Here is a 25,919-nt window from a genome sequence, read left to right as displayed (position 1 = left end):
GCTGAAGGCTGAGGGTCCTCCATCGGTTCCAGGGTTTGTGTAGGGGCTTCGGTAGAGGGTGAGTAGCTGGTAGCTACCTCCTCCTCCACGACCACCTTCATGTCTTCAGGCAGGACATTCGCGTCTACAGACTCAGCCATGAATAGCGGCAATGGTGAGTAGAGGTCTGGAGAAAGCGGTAGATATTTCATGTTGTATCCTGTAGGTGATGCAGGACTGAAGTGGATCTCTGAGAATGAGGACGTTGAGGTGGATGGTGAGAAGAGGTCCGGGGAAGGCGGATGATATGGTCCAATATTGAAGCTTTCATCATGCTCAGGAGAGAAGTGGATCTCTGCTCGGTGGTTGTAGAGGTCCCTGTATGGTGTTGGTTCACTCATTCTCAGGATACGGTTCTCAGTGTTTGTGAGCTTGCTGTTATCCGCCGTATATATATATCATAGGAAGGGGGCGTGTCCTCACAAGAGGGTTTGTTCTAAACGTAAAACAGGAAACGTCAGCGTTTTTTTCACTGACATGACATCGATCCAACTGCGTGAGTTGTGGAAAAGGTCGGAAAGACGCTGTCCAATTTCACTCATCTTCTCTGCCCAAGCTTCAAACGGCAGAGCCAGCATTGTCTTGAATATGCCGCAGTCCTGATTGAAAGCCTCCAACACAAACAGATCTGAAGGGTTCATCCGGTTGTTCCTGCGTCTGCTTGCCCGAAAAGACCAGCGGCCATTTGCTGTGGTTTTTGACCCCCACACTGCGCTAAAGAGAGGTTCTCTCTCAGCTATTTCAACATCGGATGGTATATGAAACATTCTCGCCCGTTTTGCAGGTCGAGGAGACAGTTCATTTTCTTCTTCTTCTTCTTCCTCCCTCTCCTGCATTGAGACTGTTTCAGGGGTATCATTAAGGTGCGGGATTGCAAGCCTTAACACAGCCCAGTCGCTGTGGGTGAGAGTACACAGAGCCAATGATCCATTAAATACCTCGTCTTGATCCAATTGATACAGGCAGAGTTCTCCTATTTCATACATGAAAATATAACCCCAGGCACCACTCAGGCCATATGGCTCCAAAGACCATTCTTCCTGCAGAGTGACGAACGGGGGTCTTTGTACCCTGCAGATGTAGTATGTTGATTTCTTAGGAGCATTCAATTCACGGGATGAATGCTGGTAGACGGTCACTGGGGTTTCACACAGAACTGACGTACCTCTTGGACGACCCGAGGTCTGATTTTCAACTGTGGTTGTTGAAGTTGATGTTGGATCCTCATCATCGGTAGAGTATGCTATGACGGGAATTCCGATAGGTATCTCAGATGAGGAAGTAGATGATATAGATGATGCAGTTGCTTTTTCAACATCATCTTGGCACGCGTTGCATTTCTCCTCCGCTCGACGATAAACTCACTTAATTCTAGCCATTGCTGAACGGGTGTTCTTTTTCCAACAAATGCTGCATGTAAAGTGCAGACTTTTATCCCTGTATTTAAAGTAAACACTAAAACACGCCCCATTGTTTTCATTGGGTTATTCAAGGTTTAACGAGGCTTAAAAACACCCCCCCTCTATTTTTAATGGGTGCTAATGCCATACAGTTTCTGATAATACCATATTTATCTTGTTCTATTTATAACAAACACACCCCTGTGTTTTCATTGGCTCATTTAAGCCCTTCCCCATAACACCCCTTAAACACACCCCCTGTGTTTTCATTGGCTCATTTAAGGTTTTGCCCCTAATGACGACAACCAATCAGCATCCACGGTTACGCCCCTCAGACACACCTCAGTTGACCTCCCCGCCCCCATCGCGCCATGACCCCCCTTAAGGTCAAAGGTCACCTGTCAAAAAGTTTCATTACTTTAGTCTCTCTGCTGGGTCTGAGACTGAAACCCGGGACATCAGCACTGAGGACTATAGCCTCGCGCGCTTAACCCCTACACCACCATCGCTGTGCCCTATTGTAACGTTTTTTAACATTTTTTCTTAACGTGTCCTGCCCGGCAGAGAAACACTCAAAATTGATATCTGCGTGCCATGAGGAAGCCCAACAGATTAACTTTCACAAGTGGAGCATTACGGCTTTGCTGTAACGCTTCACTTGAAGAGAAGGGGATAAGAAAAATAGGAGAGAAAGAAGCATAAAGAGAATACAAAATAACACAATAGAAGTCTGCCTCTACAGTTGTGGAAAGAAAGAGAGGAAAAAAAACCCACATTGGCAAACGATGTATGCATATATAGCAACAACAACAATGTTGCCTAAAAGTACACAGTAATTAATACAGGATGTATTCGGTAGCATCCACAGCTTCCAGCCCTGAACAGCGAGAACCACCAATGCACCGACAGGTGTCGAGACACCAGACACCAGCCACCGGTAAGGATTGTAACAAAGGGCCTAAGATACCTTAGTGGTAAAACATTTCACAAAGTCCAGTGCGATATGGGACCAACCAGGGTCGACAGGGGATGGACAGAGGTTGGAGGAGACTGGCTGGAGGTTGGTGAGAGTTTTTGTTTCGGGCACAGATAGAGCAGGCATTGATGTATTCTACAATGTCCCTGTACAGAATGGGCCACCAGAAGTATCTGCGGATGAAGGTGATGGTTCAACTGGAGCCGGCCGGGGTGGCCAGAAAAATGAGATGCATGGGCCCAGTGGATGACTTGGGACCTGGTGGCCGACAGGACATAGTGACGACCTGGAGGTCCTCTTCCTGGGTCAGGTTCATCGGCCTGAGCTCTCCGGATGCGTCACTCAATGTCGCAAGTGAGGGAACCAATGACACAGGACTGAGGGATGATGGTCTTAGGTTCTGGGTCATCCTCTTCTGAGGAAAACTGTCGTGAGAGAGCGTCTGGCTTGGTGTTCTTAGCACCGGGTCTTTAGGTGACAGTAAAGTTGGAGCGAGAAAAGAATAAAGACAAGCCGGCCTGAAGGGAATTGAGCCGTTTCGCCGACTGAAGATAAACCTAGTTCTTGTGATCGGTCCAAATGATTACAGGGCGTGAGGTCATCTCCAGCCAATGGCGCCATTCCTCTAGGGCTAGTTTGATGGCTAGCAGTTCTCAGTCACCCACATCATAATTACTCTCAGGGGGAGAAAAACGCCTGGAAGAGATGGCGCATGGATACAACTTCTTATCTTCTGCGTTTTTTTGGGACAGGATGGCCCCAACCTCGGTATTGGAGGCGTACACCTCCAATATGAATTAGAGCTTGGAATCAGCATACACCAGGATGGGGGTTGGGAGGAACCTCTCTTTGAAAGACCGGAATGTCCAGGAGGAGGTGATTCGATGCTGAGATCTTGCGAGAGTTGTGTGTAAGTAATATGGCGGTATACTGGTAAACAAACTAAGGTAAAACAAGACAATAAATTCAAGCTGAAAACATAAACGTGTAAAATACTAACCACTGTCTCATATTTTCTTAATAAAACAAACTGGATGAGGAAACCTTGGACAGCCTGGAGAGCAACGTGGACGAATGTTTTGATAACGTTGTAATGGGGAAGCCACAACAATCTCCCCCCATAGCGACTGTGGCTCAGTAGGAAGAGTAGTTGTCTTGCAATCAGAAGGTTGTGGGTTCGATTCCAGCTTCCTCCTGCCATATGTCGATGTGCCCCTGGGCAAGGCACTTAACCTCAAGTTGCCTACCGATCTGCGTATGAATGTGTGAGCGTTAGTGAGTGCGATTGGGTGAATGTGGCTCTAGTGTAAAGCGCTTTGAGCGGTCTGTATGACTGGAAAAGCGCTATATAAGTTCAGTCCATTTACCATGGCCACACCATCAAAACGCACCCGTTCAGAGAGCTCGGCCAGCACCTCCACTATCTCCCGAGAGAAAAGCCACCCTGACGTCCTGGACTCTATCAACAAGAAGCTAACCAGCTTGGATGCTCGTCTCGTCCTGGTGGAAGTTCTCCACAGGGAATTTCACACACATTTTTAATGAGCTTAAAAGATTACAGGCAGACGGCTTATTACAAGAGATTCATAAATCAGCCACAGCTGCAAATAATCCTAATTTGTTCTCTGCCTGCTATAATTCTAGGCAAAGAGGAGTAGCAATCTTAATCCACAAAAATGTTAATTTTACAATATTAGATAAAATTACAGATCCAGAGGGTAGATTTATGATAATGAAAATATCTATACATAACCAAAATATATGTATTGTCAGTATATATGCCCCAAATGTTGATGACCCCCCGATTCTTCCATTCTTTTTTCTGCACTGTCTAAACACTTGGATGGCTTACTTCTTCTTGGGGTTGATTTCAACTTTGGTCTAAATGAAGAATTAGACTGGTTGACCACTGGTTGGCAATCAATAAATATAGTTAAACAGTACATGAGTGATTATGGACTTTGCGATGCATGGCGATCTCTTCACCCAAATCACAGAGAATATACTTTCTTCTTACGTGTCCATCACTCTTACTCCTGTCTGGAGTATTTCTTAGCAGCTCGTTGTTGACTGACATTTCAGACAGAGATACACCCTATAGCTGTCAGCGATCATGCTCCTGTCTCCTTAACTCCAGTAAATAAGAAAGAAAACCCAAAAAGCAAAAACTGGAGGTTTAATAAATCATTGCTTAAAGATGAAGAATTTATCAAATATTTTAAAGAAGAGTAGACTTCATATTTGGAGTTTAATGTCCACCCAGGGACACCAACTTCTGTTCTCTGGGAGGCAGGGAAAGCTGTGATGAGAGGTAAAATAATCTCATTCTCATCACATAAGAAAAAAAACCCCAAACACATTCAAGAATAAGAAGAAACCATTAAACTGTTAGAAGCTTCCCAGGAAAAGGAAATGCAGAGTAAACTACGTAAAGCCAAACTAGAATTAAATGAAATTATAGACAAAAAACCCAATTCTTAGTGCAAAGACTTCAAATAGAAAACTTTGAGCATGGCAATGAATCAGGTAGCTTATTAGCTACTTTTTTCATTTAAAAATTATAAAGAAAAAACAACTGTATTTGCTGTTAAAGACTTGACAGGAAATACAGTTTATAATCCTGAAAGAATAAACAGCACTTTCAGAGATTTCTATCAAGCTTTATACTCACAACAGATAGACCCGTCAGATAACGACATTAATCAATTTCTGGATAAAGTAACTTTTCCTAAATTATCAGATAATCAATCGATGGCCCTGGATGTGACTGTAGCCGAAATCCAAGAAGCTCTCACAAGCATGCCCAATAAAAAGGCTCCAGGCCCAGATGGATTCCCAACAGAGTTCTACAAAGAATTCTGGAATATTTTGGCTTCAACATTCCAAAGAATGTTGCAGAAAACCAAAGAAAATGGAATACTTCTGCTAAATATGAATTCTGCCAACATAACTCTCCTGTTAAAAACCAGAAAAAGACCCAGTACTTCCTACCAGCTACCGTCCCATGTCCCTTATTAATGTTGATCTCAAAATAATCTGTAAAGCCCTTGCAAAAAGACTAGAAAAGGTAACTCCTCTCATAATACATCCTGACCAAGCTAGTTTCATAAAAGGGAGGCATTCGTCCACAAATGCACGCAGATTACTTAATTTAATAGACTTTTACAGTAAAAATATTGAAACCAACATATTATCTCTAGATGCAGAAAAAGCATTTAATAGAGTTAACTGGAAATTCTTGTTTGCAACCTTGACTAAATTTGGTTTTAGAAGCTCTTTTATAAACTGGTGAAAAATATTATATAAAATATTATATCAGGACCAATAACCAAACATCTTCCAGGTTCTATCTTCAGAGGGGCACCAGGCAGGGATGCCCACTTTCCCCCTCATTATTTGCAAATTTTATTGAACCACTCACGTCAGCAATCAGGCAAACTAATGATATTAAAGGCATAAAATGCACAAATATTGAACATAAAATCAGTCTTTATGCAGATGATGTATTATGGTGGGAATATCTAAAAATTACAGGGTCTTCACTAATCCCATGCCGATGCACACCCATCTGGAACAACCCTGACATCTTGCAAAAAAATAATATGATAAACTTTCCAGATTGGAGGAGTAAAGGAATTGAATACCTAGAACATATTTGAAGGAATTCAGTTCATCCTTTTAAATAGATTAATTATACAATATGGGATGGACAAGAATACATTTTTAGAATATCAGCAAATTAAATCTATAATAAAAAAATAAATTTAGGCTTAAAAATGTTGGGTTACAAATGCCATCAAGTGTACTATAGTTCCTAAAACTCAACCCCCCCAAAATTAATGTCTAAGATACAAAGGACACTGTCTAATATAGATGAATCAATTTCCCTTCCTATTATGAAATGGGAGGTGGACTTATCAGTTAACTTTGACCAAACATTGGTCTCGGATATGTTCCAGAACTTTTAAAATGACTAATAACACCAGTCTACAATTAATACAATATAAAATCCTTCATAGAGTATACCATACAGGTCAACGGATATTCAGGATGGGTTTTGCACCATCTAATACTTGCTTACACTGCACAGGCAATATACTTGACAATTACATCCACACACTATGGTTACGTACAGCTGATCAGAGGTTCTGGCACCTGATAGGTGAAGACTTATCAAAGTATCTGAGATGTAATATTTTACCTTCCCCCTCAGTTTGCTTGTTGGGCAACTTAGATGATGTCACCATAGAGACAAATTCAGCTCACATGGTTTTCACTGCCTTATGTATTGCTGAGAAAACTATCCTCATGAATTGGAAAAATAAAAACCTTCTTAATATTAACCAGTACAGAAACCTTCTGTTGGATTATATAAGTGTTGAGACACCCTTTGTATCCACATCAGATCAATCTCTCTGGCTCCTTTAATCGGCTCCATCACTTAGTGAGGCACCTTTGGCTTCGTCTTGTGGTGCATTTTGGTGGAACCGGGGGGGTGTCTGAATTTGGAACATTTGGGGTGTCCCTGGGCAGGGCTGTGGCCCCAACTGGGGTGGGCTTTGGTGGCTCTCGGGGGCGCTTCTGGTGGCTGCATGCGATGCTTTTGGGGAGCCTGTACTGACGGACATAGGTTACTGGCCTGGTGGCTGGGATGCTCCTGGGTGGATCTGGGATGGGTTTGGGGGCTCAGGGTTCCTGGGGTGTGTTGCCTCCCGGCCGGGGTCCTGGCTGGGACGGGGTGGGGGCTTGGGTCCGGGCGGATATGTCACCAAGATTGTAGGCCAGCGCATGCTCTGGCACCCGGCACTGGCCCGGGGCCTTCGGTACATCAATAGGCGTAAGGGCCTCCTAAACTGGCAGGTAGGTACCATCTCATTGCAGGTGCTCTCCCCTTTAAGGAGTGCATTCTGCTGGTGGGGCGGAGGATCTGTGGGAGGAGGTGGGGCAGAGTCAACCTAGTTGTCTAATGTCTTATGTGTTCTGGGAGTTGTTTTAATGTTGGGGTGGGTGTAGGTTTTCTTCCGGGATGGAGGCGGGTGGTTAGCCTTCGGTGGGGATGGGCCTTGGGTGGTTCTGGTTTGGATTCTGGTTCCTTGTCTATATTCCAGTTCCTGACCCCGGTCCTAGTTCTGTCTGGGGGAGGGGGGTCGGAGGGGTCGCATGGTTTGGCAGGCAGGCTGGCCGGGGCTGATCTCGGCGTGGATTGGTCTCGGGTTCTTGGTGGGTTTTGGTTTTGGCTCTGTGGGCTCTCGCGGGGCTACTTCAGGCAGGGGTATGGGGGCCGGGGATGTTCTTGGACCTGGATGCTATGGGTCATATTCTCACAGGGTTGAACCTTGGCAGGATGCTTTGTTTTTGGAGGGCTAGTGGGGGCGCATTTGCATGGTGTGGGCTTTGGGCATGGCTTCTGCTTTGGGAGCTCATTGCTGCATTCTGTCCTCTGCTGTTTGACGTGCTGTGGTGTCGGGTGGTGGTCCTGTGAATGGCGGCTCTGGCCTCCATGTTTTTTACGGCAGGGCGGGCGTCACTGGGCTCGGCGGTTGCATCGGGCTTCTCGGCCTCATGCTGAGGTGGGGTTTGCTTTTCTGCTGGGTGGTTCCTGGTGGGTGGTGTGTGCTTGGGGTTGGTGGTCTTCACCATGCACCTACCGATGTATGGAAGGATGTGTGGTGTTGCTGTGGCGTTGGTTTGGGGGGAACCACAGCTTGGCTTGACACTGTCGTTTGGATGTTGGTGGTCCTGCATCTCTGGGGGAGTGCGGCCGCTTTGCTGTGCGTGCTGTGGCCTTTCTTTGCCGCCCTTCTGCATGTTAGGCTGGGGTCTTTCCCTTGGACACGATGATGGGCGGGGTGGTGCATCGCAGGGTCTGCTTGAACTCATGGCTGCCCCGGGGGGTCTTGGATCATTTGTCTGTGGGGGGTGCATGTGCCTATGCTGGCCCAGAGCTTGCATTTGGGTGTGCCTGCCATTTTGGGTTGCATGTTTCTTGTTCGTGACCTTGGTGTTGGTGTGGGACATGTTATGTTACCCCGCTAGCCTGGTTGTGGCTGGGGTCTGGTGCCAGGCATCAGGGACTGGGCACTCTGTTGGCTCTGCCCCGTGGTTCAAGGGTGGTTGGGCATGTTGGTCATGTGCCCTCCTTCGTGTGGCGTATTCTGGTTGCACTGGGCCGGCTTCTCTGCTCTTTTTTCTGTGGTGGGGCCGCATTCTTGGTCGATGCTGCGCATCCTTCAGGCTGGCTCATTTTTGTTGGGGGTCGGTGGCTCCTTCGGGCGGGGGACTGGGTGTCGGGGCTGGGGATCGGAGCTTGAGGGTTTGGATGGTTCTGGGGGCAATGGTCCTGGTTTTCGGTCAGTTCTCCACGCCTGGTCCTTGTCCCTAGCCTTTAGCCCAATGGATGTGCCTATGCCTCCGTCCTTTGTTGGAACATTTACGTACTGGGGTGCCAATTGGGGTCAGCCGGGGAGCTGGCACCCTGGGAGAGCATTTGCCCCACAGTCCTTGCCTCCCCATCCACGGACACCTCCCTCCGCCCACTCCATCACACTACCACTCATGTAGGACCTTGTGGTAGTGTGATGGAGTGGGCGGAGGGAGGTGTCCGTGGATGGGGAGGCAAGGACTGTGGGGCAAATGCTCCAGGTGGGTCATTGGGGTGCCGCAAGGGATTTCCATCTCTGCAGTCCCTTGGCAGCATGTGCCCCAATTTTATTGTAGAACTTAGACACTCATTTATAACATTTTCATGGCTTTCACATGTAGGGCCTTGGGTGTGAGTGTGCTCAATGGCATTAAGAGGGACGGTATTTTCTTACCCTAAACTCTGGTGCCTGCGCTCACCTCTAAGGGTCAGGTTGCATGTAGAAATTTAGGGTTCTCGGTGGGGTGGGAGGCATGGCAGACCCTCTTCCCCACCCATTTTTCTTTTAAAATGCACACTACAACAACACACATCAACACCACATTTGAGCTGGCGGAGGTAGGCTTGGGGTCTTTTCACACCCTCATTTGCTGTTTGCAGGTCTTGGGTGTCGTCTGGTGCTGGGGCTAGCTCTTCACCCATCTCGGGATCGTTTGGATTGCCTTGGATCTCGGTCCCCGGCTTCGGTGCCCGGTCCGTCAGTTGGGGAGGTCTCGGGCTCCGGCGAGGGCATCTTGGCCGGGTGGTGTGCAGTGTTGATTGAGATGTGGCTTCGCTTTGATGGAGTGGCTGTCCAGCTTGCTTGGTGCGGTGGGGTGTGCCGTGCGGGAGGGTGGGTGGCCGGCATCCTGGGGCTCCTCCGGGGTTTGGGTGTGGGGTTGGCGGGGTGCCCGGTCCTTGGTGTGCTGTGGTGGCCTTCCTCTAATGCTTCATTCTGTGGTTCTTGCCCCTGGCCAGGGCTACAATTGGCGGTCAGGTGGGTGGGGCGGTGGGGCATGTCTTGTCCCCGCACTGGGGCGGCAGATGGGATGAGCTTGGCCTGGAGCGGGTGGTCTACCCAGCCCGGTTACCCGGCAGCTGCATGTTTCCCTCTTACGGACTGATGGGCTGGGGCTGCTGACTGTGGCCGAATGGTTGGGCGGGCTTGGCAATGTGCTGTTCTGCTGGCTGTTGTGTCTGGGGGGGGGATCAGGGTGGCGGGCTAGGGGGTGGTGTGGGGGACTGCAGCTTGTGGAGTGAGGCGGGGGTGGGGTGGGGGACGCCGGCCCCAAGTTCTTGCCGGGTGGGTTTGTCCCGTCTTGGTGTGTGGTTGGGGGGCTCCGTTGTGAGCTCGACGGTGTCTGCCATGTTGCACTTATGGGTGGGGGCTGGGGCAGCGTTGCGCAGGGTCCTTGCCTTGCAATTGCAGCATGCTGTGTGGTGGGGGCAGGATGCGGCGGGGGTTTGTGGAGCGGGGCTGTGTGTGGAGCTTGCGCTTTGTGGGTGTTGCTTCGTCGGCTTTTCGGGGATGAAGCTCTCCTGTGGGAGTGTGCCCATGTGCTGTGATTCATGGCATTTGGGTTCCGGGGCATGTGTTGGATATCTGTGTCCTGGTTGGGGAGGGGGCCCAGTGGGGAGATTCATGTCGAGTTCATTGGGAGTAGAGGGCTCATGGGGTTGTGATCGGAATTCATTGGTGGTTGAGACTATTTTATTCTGTGGCGGCTCTGGTTGGCGGGCTTGTTTGGACCATGTAGACCCCTCTTTTGTACATTGGCCCCCTCCCCAGATGAGGATGGGGTGGTTGGGGACTGGGGTTGGGGGGTCGGGGTCGCTCAGGTTCAGGCACGAGCCCGGGCTAGCCCAGGTTCAGGTGCTGGGGCAGTCTGCCTGTCTCCAACCCCCGAGGGAAGGGGACCACCTCCTGGGTCCGGGGGCTGGTTGTTCGTATGGGGTATTGGCACCTGGACCTGGGGGTACGTATGGGGATTGTGAGTTAGTGTACGATGTCCATTGTTGTTTATCTTTACGTTGGGTGCGTGGGTGTGAGTGTTTTTATATGTACTCATGAGGGTGGGTATGTATGATTGTGATTGTGATTGTGTGTGCCTGTATTTTGTGTCAGGTTGGGTCTTGGGCTGCTCCCTCTCCTGGATCACTTTAGGCCCCCATCGAATATGGGGCCTATTCCTTCCCCGCCACACTACCTGCCGGTGGTTGGTATCTCTGCCCGCCAATGTACTTGTGGTTCTCGGTATCCGGGGCTGGGTGCTTTGGTGTGTGCTGGCTCACTCTCTGTGGCTGCTTGCCGGGGCCTTGACCCCTGGGCTCAGTCAGGCCTCTGCTTGGGGAGTGATATGTCCCGGGGACTCGGGTCTCTGGGTCCATGGCTGGATCTGCTCGGGCGTAGACAGCTGCTGGCGGGGCCTGTGGGCTTGTCGCTGCAGCTCCCTGGGGCTTCTGCACTGTGGCTGCTGGATGGTTCCCCTGGGATTCTCCCCTGCTCCTCTCTGGGGGGGTTACGGTAGTCCTGGCGGTGGTTCTCCTGGGGTTCCTGTTCTCTGGTGGGCCTTTGGATGTTTGTGGCTCGGATCTCCTTTGTATCTGTCCCGGTTTCAGGGGGCGGGTCTGTGGCTCCTGACACTCACTATTGCATATTTTTATGGAGAAACCTTGTATGCACATGCATGCTCACACTCAGACCCACAGGTGTTTAGATTCAGATGTTAACAGATACACAAATGTTCTATATTGAGCCACATTTACCACTAAATACATCTTGCGTTCATAAGTACCGTGCACCTTTTGGTAAAAAAGCTGGTAATACATTTCTGCAGGTGTAGAAGCAGGCAGGGTGTTATCTTGTATTCTCTTCATCCTTCTTTCCTTTCCACCATTCTATTCTCTTTCTCTCCCCTTTTCCTTTTTGGCCCCCTTTCTTTCTTTCGTGCTTCTTTTTTTTCCTTTTCATTTCTGTCTCTGTGTCCGTAACAATGGAAATAATCCCAAAGCAGTTTCTAATGAAGTTTCTTTTTTATGAATATCAAGCAGAGCTTTAAAGTGTTAGCTGTAATGCTCCACTTGTGAAAATAAATCTGTTGGGCTTTTTCTTGGCACTCAGACAACAATTCTGAGTGCTACAGGACACCGTAAAAAAAACAAACAAAAAAAGAAAGATCGGAATGCCTCCTCAGGTTCAGGAGTCCAGGCTGTCTTGGTGGATGTGAGGACTGTCAATGGAGAAGCTAGGAGGCTGTAGTTTCTGATGAATCTTCTATAGAAATTTGCGAAACCAAAGAATTGTTGGAGTTCCTTGCGAGTGTTGGGAGTGGGCCAGTCCAGACTTTCTTGACATGGGTAATGTGGGATTCAAGGTCCTTAGAGAAAATTAGTATGTTGTCAAGGTAAACAAACACAAATAAGTTGATGAAGTCCCTAAGGACAGTCAAGCTGCGGAGGTCAAGTTTGGTGAAGATAGTCACGCCTCGGACGGACTCGAAGGCAGAGGCTAGGAGAGGCAAAGGATATTTGCTTTAAACTGTTATTTGGTTCAGGCCTTGATAGTCGATGCAGGGTCTCGAGGTGTTATCTTTTTCTTGATGAAAAAACCCCCAGCACCGACAGGAGAGAATGATGAATGGATAATACCCGCTTTCAAGGAGTCATTGATATATTGCTCCATGGTTTCTTGCTCAGATCCGGATAAGTTATACAGTTGTCCAGAGGATAACGGACCTCCTGGAAGCAGGTCGATAGCACAGTCGTAGGGACGGTGTGGGGGAAGAGACAATGTGGGTGAAGAGACAGGGTCCCCATCTTTCCTGAAAACCTGCTTCAAATCATGGTACTGGGGAGGAACATGAGACAAGTCGGGTAGTAGCTCTAAGGTATCTGGGCTAATGCCGATCCAAGCCTCCATATGAGACTCTGCCCAATTTAGATGGGGCTTGTGGGTAACCCAAAACTACAAGGGCCTCTTTGACAGGGAACACAAAGAAAGGAATTTGCTCATGGCGGTTTCCTTAGGAGATGAAGTGGAGCGGATGGTTTGGATAGTGACAGTTTCAAGTGAGCTGCCATCTAAGGCCGAAACCTTTAATGGGTTGACCAAGCTCAGAGTTGGAATGTTCAATTTTTCTTCTAACTCTGGACTTACCAGGTTTTGTTCAGCACCAGAGTCAATGGGGGCCAGGATAGGAAATTGTTCTTGTTCGACACAGAGCAGAGAATTGAGATGGAAACGGGGGAAAATAGAAGTAGATGGCGGGCCTGTCAATAACCCATTTCTTACTGACTGGCTCTCTCTTTTGGCTGAACAGGACATTGTTGGCAAAAATGTCCAAGCTCAACACAATAAAGACACCTTCCAGAAGTTAATCGTCTGGTTCTCTCTGCTCGGGTGGGACTGGTCTGGCCAAGCTGCATGGGTTTGGCCTGGGCACAGGAACCAACAGGTTTAGATTTGTGCTCAGATGACGTCATGACAGGAGGATGATTTACGAGTTTTCTCTTATGTTGGGCTTTTTTCTCCTGCTGTCTTTCTCTTAGTCGATGATCTATTCGAATAGATAAATTAACCAGGTCATCTAATGTCTCTGGTTCTTCTCGTCAGTCTAGTTCATCCCTTATATTCTCATGTAAAGCGTTTCTGTAGGCTCCTTTAAGAGCTGGCTCATTCCAACCTGATTCTGCAGCCAAGGTACAGAACTCAATGGCCATCTCAGCCACTGAGCACTGATCCTGCTTGAGATGCCAGAGTTTCTGTGCCAGGGTTTCATCAGTTCAACTGACAGCAACCACTCACGTAGAGATAACAATCCGACGCCTCCTTCCAGGTCTTAGCGGTTTTTAAGCTCCTCAGGTGATTGCTCTGATATGGAACAGCTGTGCAGCTGCACCTGCCTGATGCACCCTGTTGGAGAGAATGAGATACAACACTACACCACACAACACAACCTGCACACAGCTCTGTGGCCTGACAACCAGAGTGTATCTCTGATCTTTACTCGTAAGAAATGATTTTTGGTTATAATTTACTTTTTCTATACTATGATTTTTAATTATAATTATATAAATATTTGTAATCAATAATCACGGGCTGCACAGTGACACAGTTGGTAGCATTGTTGCCTTGCAGGTAGAAGGTCCTGGGTTCGACTCCCGTACAGCAGGTACATTGTGGTATAAATGCAGTCCATAACACAGCCTGGTACTGCATTTACAAGGCCACCAGAGGGCTAGTGTTAAATGTGGAGGAATGTCCATCTATATTAAATTGTATGAAAGGGCTCAGCAAGCACAACACAAAAGAAGAATGCTTTTGGATTTAATCACCCAGGACAAATGCCTACTGCTACATCTTGAGGTGAGTTTACAAACAAAATTTGTACATTTTGTACATTAACCAATTTTGGTTATAAAATGATAAATTAATGATTTTAGTCCACCTGTTTCTGTTCATTGGCTGCACGGTTGGTAGCACTATTGCCTTGCAGCAAGAAGGTCCTGCGTTCGTCTTCTGGCCAGGGGTCTTTCTGCATGGAGTTTGCATGTTCTTCCCGTGCATGTGTGGATTCTCATCGGGTACTCCAGCTTCCTCCCACATTCCAAAAACATGACTGTCATTTGGTCTCTCTAAATTGCACTGCGAGGTGTGAATAAGTGTGTGCATGTTTGCTTGTCCTGTATGTCTCTGTGTTGCCCTGCGAGATAGGCACCAGCTTCCTTGTCACCCACTATAGAATAAGCGGTATAGAAGTTGAATGAATAAATGAATGAATGAATAATCATAAACCCTTACAGGGGTAACAAAAAGGTTATGAAATATTTGTGTGAATGTAGATGTGTGAGTGGGCATGTTTGTATGTGACAGAAGGATAAAAGTGGCAAAGAGATATGGTAACAGACAAAATCAGAGGAGCAAAATAGCCAAAAGCCCAGTCCTGGCCTCACCCACATCCAGCAGTGTAAACATCATACAGAGCTGTGTTTTACATTAGAGTAAAATTGACAGTTATCTAACCTCTTATCTAACCAGTGTTACATGTTTTAGACTAACCAGTTGTTGCTCTTAATAAAGCCACGGCGTGATCTCCTGGTCCCCGAACAACTGACCATTATTATAGGGTTTATCTACAGTTACTGTAACTCTGGTGCCTTCAGTGATATATTTCTTCCAAATTGGGAATAATACTTGCCTCCGATCCAGGATCTCCTAAGGAAACTGGTTATTAACACTGAAGGGCATTCCCTGTAGCTCTCTGTCCCAACTTGTAACCTGTTCTTTTTGCTTGTAGTGCTGGAATTTCGCTATAATTGGCTGAAGCTAGTTGTGATCGAGCTTCTTACCTCCGAGCCGGTGAACACGATACAATGTGATGTTTTTTACCTCGTCACATGGGAGTTTTAGCTGACGGAGATATTCACGGATCGTGGATTTGCCGTCCTCCTCTGCCCATTCTGGAATGCCAGAGAAGACAAGGTTGTCCCGCCTGCCTCAAGCTTGTATATCCAGGATGGTCTCCTTCATTTTTTTGGTTTTGCATCATTCTATCATTAAGTGTTTTCATGCTATACCTCAGCATTTGGTTCCTAGTTGTGAGTGAAGCTAGTTGTTCTTGGCTGAACTCCACAGACTCCCTGAGAGCTTCCCTGCGGAATATGTAGTGGAGGTGCTGGCAGAGCACTCTGAACGGATGCGTTTTGATGCTGGTGTGGTCATGGGTGCAGATGTTTGTGGCTTGCCCATTACAATGTTGTCAAAACAGCTCTCCAGGCTGTCTAAGATTTCTTCTTCCAGTTTGTTTTATTAGAAAAACATGAACAATGGTTAGTATTTTAAACGTTTCTATGTTTGGCTTTAATTTATTGACTTTATTGGTAAAGCGCCATATTACTTACGCACAGCTTTCATGAGATCTCAGCCGCTCATCACCTTTGCTCATTCACATCACTTCCGGGCGACTTTGGACTTGTAAATTTTAATAACAGAATTTTTGTGTCACAATTCTCATTCATTATGTCATTAATCCTAATATAATGTCAATTGCTGCCCAATTTTTCAAAATTAAGATTCTCTCTTTCAATTTCTGCATTTGTGGAAAAAGCGTTTCACAGGCACTTTAAAAGGCAATTCTACCAAATAATAAGGAAATGCATATAACCGTCTGAATTTGAAGATAGTAAAAATATCTCAGAAAGATTTCTCATTTTGTTGGCCTTCAGCAATTACAAATCCTAACTGACCTAAAGCAAAAAACATTTAATCCGATTTTATGTCAGACAGTGAAGAAAAAAGAACATTGTGTCTTTTTTACAAGGGACTTGCATATCTGGTTTCAGCTCCAGAAACATGAAGTGTATGTAGATACCAGTGCATCTCACCACAGCCGAGCTCATCTTCATCATTTTCACAGTCTACGGTTCCATCACACTTAGCCAAGGCACTGATACACTGAGACGATGAACCACAGCGAAACTTTCCCACACAGCCTAGGCCCACTGTAGATAAAAATAAGACAAAAAGTGTACATATATAAGTATTATTCTGAACATATGGCACACAAGAAATTACAAGATAAACACCCAGTACATATAGTCACTGACAAAAACACATACCAGCTTTAAATATGTAAATCACTATAATTGGCAGAGAGATTGAATGTGGGTAATATGAATGGAATGATAGTGTTATTGAGGGTGTAAAAGTGAGTGAATGATGGTCAGAGGCAGCCTTATGGGCACATCAGACATCAAACACTGTTGGAAAGATTTTGATAGGGATCACTGTGTGTTAGCAGGAGGGTAGGTGGACATCTTTTGCAACTGCCTGGCATGTTGGAGGGTCTGTTTACAACATAGTGTGGGATGATATAACTTTTGAGTACCCTCACACAACCACTGGTTCTATTAGACCACTGCAACATCTGTACAATATCTTAGTTTATAGTCCATGTGACATTTGTTTGTGTCAACTAGAAGTGCAGAATTACTATTTATCTAAAAAAATGTATCACTTTTAGAATCAGTAGCCTCCATGAAGACCATTGCAATGAGGCTTATGACGTTGCCCAGTACAGCAGAGCCAGGCCTGAGGTCAGGGCTTGTCGGCGAGCACCTGGTGGCCCGTATACTCCTCGTGAGACCTGGCCAGGCAAAGCTCAAACAAAACATGTGAAGCCATCTCTCAGTGGCCCCACAATCTGAAGGGGCAATGATGAGGGACAAGTTCAAAGAGGATTGGTTGACGGTCGAAAGCGGAGACCTCGACGACCCAATCCCCGGACACTTAAACCGACTCTAGAGATTCGAAGAGATACCTGCTTGAAAGAGTCAGAAGCACTTCTACGTGGGCTCTGGAACCCACCTCCTTGAGAGCGGTTGGACTCTCTCGTACTCTAGAATGGCCCACTGGGAGAGACGGTGGGCTGGGGTGGTTTTGCTTGTCGTTTCCCAGCTCTGCCTTCTTGTGTTGGGGTTTACCCCGGTGCTTTTGGACTTCTATGCCATTCACAGATTGCCCATAATGAACACCTTGTTCAAGGGTGTACATCGGTGCAATTGGCATCAAGAAACTCTAGCCAAGAGGTCAATTATCGACTTTGTAGTAGTGTCTTCCAACCTGGCTGGCTTTTGGGACTCCAGAGGCAGCTGGCAATTTTGGTAAACCTTCCGGCACCTTAGTAGAGGTAAGCAGTGCTTTGCCAACACTGTTTACAGCGGGGGAGGGGACCTGTTGACATTATCGGGCGATGGAAAGAGTAATTTGTGGATGTCCTAAATCTTGCCATCACTCCTTCCTTGGTGGAAGCAGAGACTGAGGACCCAGAGGTGAACTAGTTCCTCACTAAGGCCAAAGTCACCGAGGTAGTTAAAACGACCCACTGTGACAAGGCTTCAAAAGTGGAGGAGATTCACACTAAGTACCTCAGGTCTCTGGATATTGTGTGGCTGTTGTAGCTGACGTGCCTCTTCATTGCTTGGCAGTCAGGGACAGTGCACTTGGACTGGCAGACCTGGGTGGTTGTCCCCCTTCTTTGAAGGGAACTGGAAGGTATGTTCCAACTACAGAGGAATAACACTCCTCAGCCTCCCTAGAAAAGCTGAAGCTGTGGTGTTGGTGATCACTCTGTGGGGGTATCTCCGGCATGCTGTGGAGAGCTGCACATGCCAGGCTGAAGCAGCGGAGGAGCAGCAAGTGGCGAGGGAGCAGCTATTGCCATTCTGGGGTTCAAGGCTGGCGATTCCCCTTCCAGGAGGCAGTCCACTGTGCTACGTCTCTCCCTCAGCCTCTTCCCCATACCACAGACTCCAGTCTCCGTGAGTCAATTACCTCTGCTGCCTGATCCTGATCCCATTCCTGGTCCTGTTTTGGAAGGGTCCGGGGGCGTCTCTGACTTTGTGGTACAGGGTTGGTGGGGTACCCAGTCTTTGGCATGCTGTGGTGGCCTTCCTCTGCTGCTTGATCCTGTGGCTCTGGCTCCCAGCCTGGCAACAAGTTGCGGTCGCAGTCTGGAGGGTGGGGCAGTGGAATGTGTGGAGTGTACCCGCGCTCTCTCTCATAGATGCGCAGGATGGGTCTGCTGGCATTGGCCTGGTGTTTGGGCAGGCCTGGAGTTGTGCTGCTCTGCTCGCTGTCGTGTCCAGGGGAGGGTGGACACAGGGTGCAGGTTGTGGGGTGCAGAGGAGGGATTGCAGCATGTGTGGTGGGGAGGTTGACTCCCTTTTCGAATGTATAGTTGCTGGCATTTGGATTGGCTAAGCAGTAATGGTAGAGCTAGCTGGTTGGTGGATCTCCCTAGGCTGACATTGCAGTGGCACCAATGTCGTGTGTTTGTGTGGTTAGGGTCCATCAGCCCTGGGTGCACGCCGCTGCCCAGGTATGGCTTGGCAGGTGAGCTGATCCCATATTTGTGTGGGGTCTGAGGGTCTGGTGTGGGTACAAGGCTCAGTGATGTCTGCTGTGTTGTGCTCACGGGCGGTGGCTTGGGTGGAATATTGCGGGGCCCTTGCCATTGCAGCACGCTGTGTGGTGGGTGTGCTTGGAATGGGAGCTTTGTGTAAAGCTTGCATTGTATGGATGTGTCTTTGTTGGCTTTTCAGGCGTGGAGCTCTCTTGTAGGTATTTGCCCTTGTGGAGAGGGAATTAATGCCATTTGTGTTCAGGAGCATGTGTTTGATATCTGTGTCCTGGTTGGGGGTGGCCCCATGGGGAAATTTATGTTGGAGTTCGTAAGGGGTGGGAGGTTTATGGGGTTGAGATCGGAATTCATTGGGGGGGTGGCTCTGGTCTCATTTGAGCCAGGTGGACTGCTCTTTTTTTGTTTGTGGCGCCCTCTCTGGATGGGGACTGTGGTCAATGGGGGTCAGGGCAGGGCTTCAGTGTCTGGGCCAGGACCGTTTAAGTTCGGCAGGTCTGGACTGATGGCTTGGGCAGTCTGCCTGTCTCCACCTCGAAATGAAGGCGACCACCTCCTGGGTCTGGGCGCTGTTTGCCTTTCTGTGGAATGGGTATCTAGACCTGGGAGTAAAGTGTGTATGGAGAGTGCGAGTGAGTGTATATAGTCAATAGTTGTTTGTCTATACATTGGGTGTTTGGGTGTTAGTGTTTTTATGTGTAAGCATGAGGGTGGGAACGTGTGATTGATGTGGAGGAGCAGCGGCTCTGCTCCTCACCCTATCTCTAAGGGACTGCCTGGCCACCCTACGGATAAAGCTCATTTCAGCCGCTTGTATCGGGGATCTCGTTGTTTCGGTCATGACCTAAAGTTCATGGCCATAGGTGAGGGTAGGAATGTAGACCAAACGGTAAATCAAGAGCTTCGCTTTTCAGCTCAGCTCCCTCTCCATGACAACAGACCAATGGACGGGGCACCGTCGGTCACAAGCATATTAATGTGGTCCAAGTCCAGTCCATTGTCTTTAAAAAAAATCCACAATTTTCTGAAAAATTACTGCAGCGGTGGTATGTCACTCTAATGATAGCAGGCCTGATAAGTCCTCTCTGAAACAGTCACCATCAAAGAAATGAGCAAGAAAACAAAGTTGACCCGTGTCAGAATAATTCGTGGAATTATCAACCACCAGAGAAATAACGTTAGCTTTCCTCAACCGAATCAAAAGAGTTTCATAAACTTCTGAGCCAAGAATGTCCAACCTTCTTCCAGTAGACAGTGTCTGACATAGGTATGGACTTGACAATGGTTAGCACTTGCTCTTTTAAATGATTGTCAGTAACCACTTCTTCTACTGTAGCTATTAAGCACTCTTTTACCGTCTCAGAATAGATGAAAGGCTGCTTCTTTTTGCTGAGCATCCACACCACATGAAGAGAAGCTGCGGTGGCTCTCTGTTGACTTGTGCAGGACCTGCTGATAACACCACGGCTTCACTCAGAACTGCCTTTGAGATGTATAATTTTTTGCTGGCAAACATCTGAACCCAGTGGAAAAGTCTCGTTGAAGCCACAGTGTTTGGTAAGAAAATGTCTCCGCAGATATATTGGGTTACCTTCAGCAGTTTCAGTAAAAGCATATTTATCTGTCCATTCAATTGTTGAATATATGATTTTCAATGTCAACTTTTTTTTTTTTGCTTCGATAGCGACATGGTTTTGCTGCTTTTTCAATTTCCTCTTGTTAGCAATCATTAAACATGGCCAGCATGGGGTCGTTGGGTTAGAAAGCCAGGAACAGGATTTTTTTTTTCTGTAAAGCAATGACCTTCTCGGTTGGAATTGTTCTCAGTTCAGATTCTGTAGTTCATCTGTCATTTTATGCCATCAAAAACTAAAATAAAATTAGATATTAAACCAACAAAAATATAGAATTAATGTTTTTATTCTATTTTAACACTTAAGTCATCCACAGACAGACTGACGGGCGATGTTGCGCCTTCCTGTCATAGATCTTCTCTATAGCAAGATTGCCTCTCCCACTGAAATATTTGACTTTTCAAATATTTCAATTCCGCCCCGCCAGTTGAATAGCCCCGCCCTACTTGGTCAATCCTTAGTTAATGTTCTCCTTTATGTGCAAAATCTGAGGGTACTAAAGCCAAAATATCATGCAGCTACTATCATAGCTCAGCTAAAATTTTCATTTGAATTTACTTCTTTCTAAAAATTAAATGTGGTAGAGAATTTCATATTGAACCCTTGAAATGAAAGAAATAAATTACTTTCTGTTCAACAACTATATATCAGAATATTGTAGCTGTTTGTCATTGCCAGAAACACAGAAGTTACACAGAGCTGAGCTCCTCACCTCCAAGGCCAATGCTGAGAGCAAGACACATCACCAAGATGAGACCTGAAGCAATCAGCAGCTCAAATCGATGTGCAATGACTCTGTTCTTCCATCCATTATCCAAGTCATTGTCTGTTAATAAACAAAAAGCATTGAACAATAACAGTGTTTAAATGTTTAGGGAATAATCAACTCAACACCTGCTGAACACTTGGGAAAGTTCACTTAGTTCACCTTATACACTCAGGGCCTGATCTTCAAAGATTGCAAGTAGGGGGCACTAAAGTATGTGTGTTGTGTGCGATCTAAAAAGATTGTGTGGTCAACAGGTGCAAAAGTGGTGCAGACTACCCTATTTAAATGAGGAAATTGCATGTTCTACTGGCTGTCTGCTACTGCCCCACGGATCCTCTTTGCTGTAGTGCTTAAAACATGCAGGGGTTGTTGCACTGCATCATTATGAATGATCCAGTTGCTGATATTTTCCTTCTGTTCCTGTCATAATTTGAGGTGAAGCAAGATCACAGTACAAGCAGTGTCAAATTTCAAAATAAACGTTTGATGATACTTGTTGCTTTGTGGTTTGTTGTAGTAGTTTGGTCACGTGTCAGTAGAGAGCATCTGAGAAGAGCATTGGCAAGAGTAGGAGCATCTGAGAAGAATGGAGCCAACAAAAAAAGGAAAACCTCTCCCATCTGAGAGTACTTTGAAATGTCTGCTCAAAACAAGGTTTGTGTAAAGTGTGTTTGCAGCACATTACCTGATTGCATTTGCATCTTTACCAATAATTCTGTATCAATGAACTTTCATCTTTGTATTTCAGGTGAAGTGTTTGTTGTGTGCCAGGAAGCTGGTATACAATAATAACACCTCATCAATTCTTAGGCATTTCAGAGATATACGTGAAAAAGAAAAAGCACACGCTTCAGACGCAGATACCAGCCTGAGTATGACATTTGTTCCTGTTCAAAATTATTTGACATATATATCCAAACAAATTATAACATATTTTCACTCAAGCACCATAGGGAAATTAAAGCTAGAAATAATACAGATACAGATGGTAGACAGTCACAAAAGCTTATCACTGATGTGGACGCATGCTGGAATAGCACTTATCTGATGTGTTGGAACATCTGTTTCAACTAAAAGAACCTGTGGCAGCAGCCTTCACAATTCTTAAAATTGATATAACCTCACGGTCTTGTCAGGAGTATCAAACTATTGAGGAGTGCTTACCTGTATTATTCCCTTTTTACCTGGCAACATTAGAGCTCTCAGAAGAGAGAACGGTCTGAGTCTCAAAGGTAATACCCTTGTTGGGATTATGGTTATTAATTAATTTATATTTATCAAGAATTATAATTTAAAATCATAATTTGAGAAAATTAATTTCTTAACCAAAAATCCTCATTTATGAATCGAAACCTCTGGTGTTGTAATGGTGGCTCAAAGCCCTTGATAATTACAATTATTAAATTCTCAGTAATAGTTGATAACTATTACTAGAGGTCACTGTTTAATCAACTGTTTATGGCGAAACGTGGGGAACTTTAATCTTATTTTGACTGACAAATCACTCTTGCACAAAATAAACACAAATACTTTCTCTTTATCTACATGAATATTTATTAAATCAACAGCCCTGATACAACTCGCTCTTCCGATTCAATAATCTTCACCTAATCAAACATGCAAAGTTCTACACAAAAGGGTAAAATATCTAACTAAACCAAATAAAACAGCATTGAGTGTGGATGAAATCAAACCAGCAGTTATGACAGTTATGGCAAAATACAAGGGGAATATTATGCTCAGCAAATCTTTGAGTGTAACTTCCCCCACCAGGTGTCAAGGGTCGTAAAACGTCCCCCAACACTGCAAGCTCAGCGCACACAAAGAGTTATAAAACTTTTGGAGGCAACCAATAAAAAATGAAGTTGAAGACAAAGAAAATAGTTGATTTTCACCATAAGGTTATTATAGCAGCTCAGCTTTACAGCGCACCTGCACTCAGGGTTTACACAGTAAGAAACAACTTGCGAAGCTCTTCAGAGTCCAGCGAACATCAAAATTCAATAACACTTGGCATGCAAATACACTTCGAACATATTAGACTATAAGTGGCGACCCTAAATCACCCTAAAATTCTACTCTATCCTGCCCAAGCTATTTCTAAAAAAGAAAAAGAAAATAAAAGGGGATTACTTGGCTGTTGTCTCCTCTGAGCAGAGGGAGAGAAGGAGGGGGAATAGTTTCCACATGTCCGTGGATAACTCAGGAAGTGGTCAGTTTCGTCCTTTGGCCTCCTTGGCGAAAAGGAACGATATGACGGACTGTCAGCAGTCGACTAGAACAAAAACAAAGGTGGCAATTTTGTCTCCTTGAACCCTCCATGTTTTTTTTCTTCTGTTACGTGTTAAACTCACGTCTTCGATCGGTAAAGTGAAATTTCTGGCCTTTTTATTCCAGAAACTTATTTCATTAATTTCTTCTCCTTGGCCAACGGGGGAGAATGAATGAAAATCCACATGGGATTTCTTCTCCAGAATGACGTTCCAGTTGCGAGGTAACCGCGTCTCGGTTCCAAGCTGAAAAGCCCATTTGGGAGGGGCTCCTTTGTTATATAGTCCACTGTGACATCAGAGCTGCGACGCCCCTGTCCTATCAGGATTTGTAGTAGTGTGGAACTATCTTGGGGTACAAAATAGCCGATGACGCCAGAAGCCATAGTGGCGTCCAGCAACATACAAATGGTCCAATATTAAGCAACATATGGTCCAACATTCCCACCTAGGTTCAAAGGGTGAGATGAATTGCAGTCTTTGAAGCTACTGGGACCATTCTGTCCTTAGTTGAACAATCAGTGATCCACGGCGAAACAAAACAAACAGCAAACTGTCTCTGTGTTCCTCAAAAGCCTATGATTGGGCAGGATATAGGTTAGCCTGGGCAGGGCTAAATTCTGACTAACCCATGCCTTTCTATGTTGTTCAATGAGAAAACACAAAACAATACATTCACATCATCCTTACATTCTTTGATCAGCTTTGGTAACCCTGAGACAAAGTGAAACAACAATAAAAAGATACAGTACATATATATATATGTATATATAAAAAAAAAAAAATCACGGTTCACAGCTTATTCATCCAACTTTCATTAGGCACTGGAACCTGCCTGTGTCATTGGCAAAGGTGGTGCTATGAACCGTGGGGAAATGAATGTGAGGAAATCAATCTTGACTTGTAAACGCTTAACCTGCCTGTAGGCGGTGTGTGCCATTACTGCCGTTACAACCCACCCGATTACAAGAACTGCAGTAATGGTCATAGTGTGGGTTTCTGTCCATTCTGTTTGCCTGGGGAATAGAGGGAGAGGTGTGGAGCTTAACTCTGCAGGGGTAAGGTTGAACTTAATTAGTTTGGTACCTTCCATTACAAGTTGTTCTTGAATACTAGCATCAATGCTGAAATTATATCCTTTGAAGGCATCCATAATTTCAATTTCTGTATCATATCGATCAAGATTAAGGTGATGAAGGATTATGTCTCCGAGGTGGAGGAGTGCACCCTGGGGTACGGAGACGAACATCGTTTGATTTGGTCATTTTATTTGGGTAACTTTGTCGTGCTGATCGTAAGATAGCAAGGCTTCTGTCACTGGTGTGCTTACAAGCCATCAATTACCTGCACGTTCGACCTTGGTTTCTATTCCTACGTCTTTTAGAGTCACTTTAGCTTGACAATTTTGTTCAGGAGATCCCTCCCTTAAGCCACACATGTAATCGGTGACATCTCTAATAAAAGGATTACTTGGGCACAACCAATGAAAGTCCTTGGTTTTGGTGCACAGGTCTAAATTGTGAATTAGATAAAGTTTTGGGTCAGCATCGTGGTAAGCTAAGAGTGATGGGGTTTACAGGTGTACGTGTTTATTCTCCTTCCAAAACCCGACATTTAACACTGTTTTTAGCCTGTATACATTTGTCCTTTCAATGATAGGATTTATGCTCAGTCTCCCTATCTCTAAGTTATTTGGATTGATGAAAATTGGAATTGTGCTGCCTAAACTATAAGCCAGGTGTGTTTGTGGAGGTTGCAAGGTGTCTGTTGTGGTGGACTTTAGGATTTTCTCTACTAAATCCAGCGGAACTAGGTAAGTAGGTATGTGTCCTTCAGTTAGGCTGTTTACCGATGAACCAACCTCTCTAATCAGGTCTTGCATCAAGTCTCTTACAACCTGTGTGTACATTAAATCATTCTTGACAACTTCTGTGAGGGTTTGCAGCGCATGCAGGGTATTGTTAATACGAGTGGAGAGTAAATTTACAGTGACACCTGTGCCCTGGAGGGTCTTAGTTTTTACTTCCAATAGTCTCTGTTGGAGGAGGAGTCTCTGTTGGATTTCCGGCATTTCTTCATCTAATTCTTGTATGTGCCTCTGAATAGTTTTCAAGCTAACTGAATTTGCTGCTGAAAGGCCAATGGAAAACAAAGATCCCAGCGCTGCCGCTGAGGCTATCTATCCACCTAGGAATGTCTTTGGGTGTTTACTGCCACTGAGGTCCTCTTCGGTGACCATGCATTTCTGCAGTTGTTTGAGGAAATACAGGGGTTGGACAATGAAACTGAAACACCTGTCATTTTAGTGTGGGAGGTTCCAACGTTAAATTGGACCAGCCTGGTAGCCAGTCTTCATTGGTTGCACATTGCACCAGTAAGAGCAGTGTGAAGGTTCAATTAGCAGGGTAAGACCACAGTTTTCCTCAAAATATTGAAATGCACAGAACATTATGGGTGACATACTAGAGTTCAAAAGAGGACAAATTGTTGGTGCACGTCTTGCTGGCGCATCTG

The 25,919-nt window shown here is 45.9% G+C and overlaps 1 protein-coding gene across 1 annotated transcript in view; it reads right to left on the bottom strand.

The window, feature by feature from the left end:
* Positions 1-25,919, bottom strand: part of tmprss3a (transmembrane serine protease 3a) — a 135,707-nt gene that overhangs the window by 74,410 nt on the left and 35,378 nt on the right. The window contains exons 4-5 of the mRNA XM_047369869.1: positions 21,079-21,192; positions 16,199-16,315 (exon numbers count right to left, since the gene is read on the bottom strand). Of these exons, the coding sequence (XP_047225825.1) occupies positions 16,199-16,315; positions 21,079-21,192 (231 nt within the window). The remainder of the gene's footprint in view (positions 1-16,198; positions 16,316-21,078; positions 21,193-25,919) is intronic.

The sequence above is a fragment of the Girardinichthys multiradiatus genome, chromosome 7 (assembly GCF_021462225.1).
Source record: "Girardinichthys multiradiatus isolate DD_20200921_A chromosome 7, DD_fGirMul_XY1, whole genome shotgun sequence".
Classification (NCBI taxonomy): Eukaryota; Metazoa; Chordata; class Actinopteri; order Cyprinodontiformes; family Goodeidae; genus Girardinichthys; species Girardinichthys multiradiatus.
Note: the sequence above shows the minus strand (reverse complement) of the source record. Positions and strands in the feature narration are given on the sequence as shown.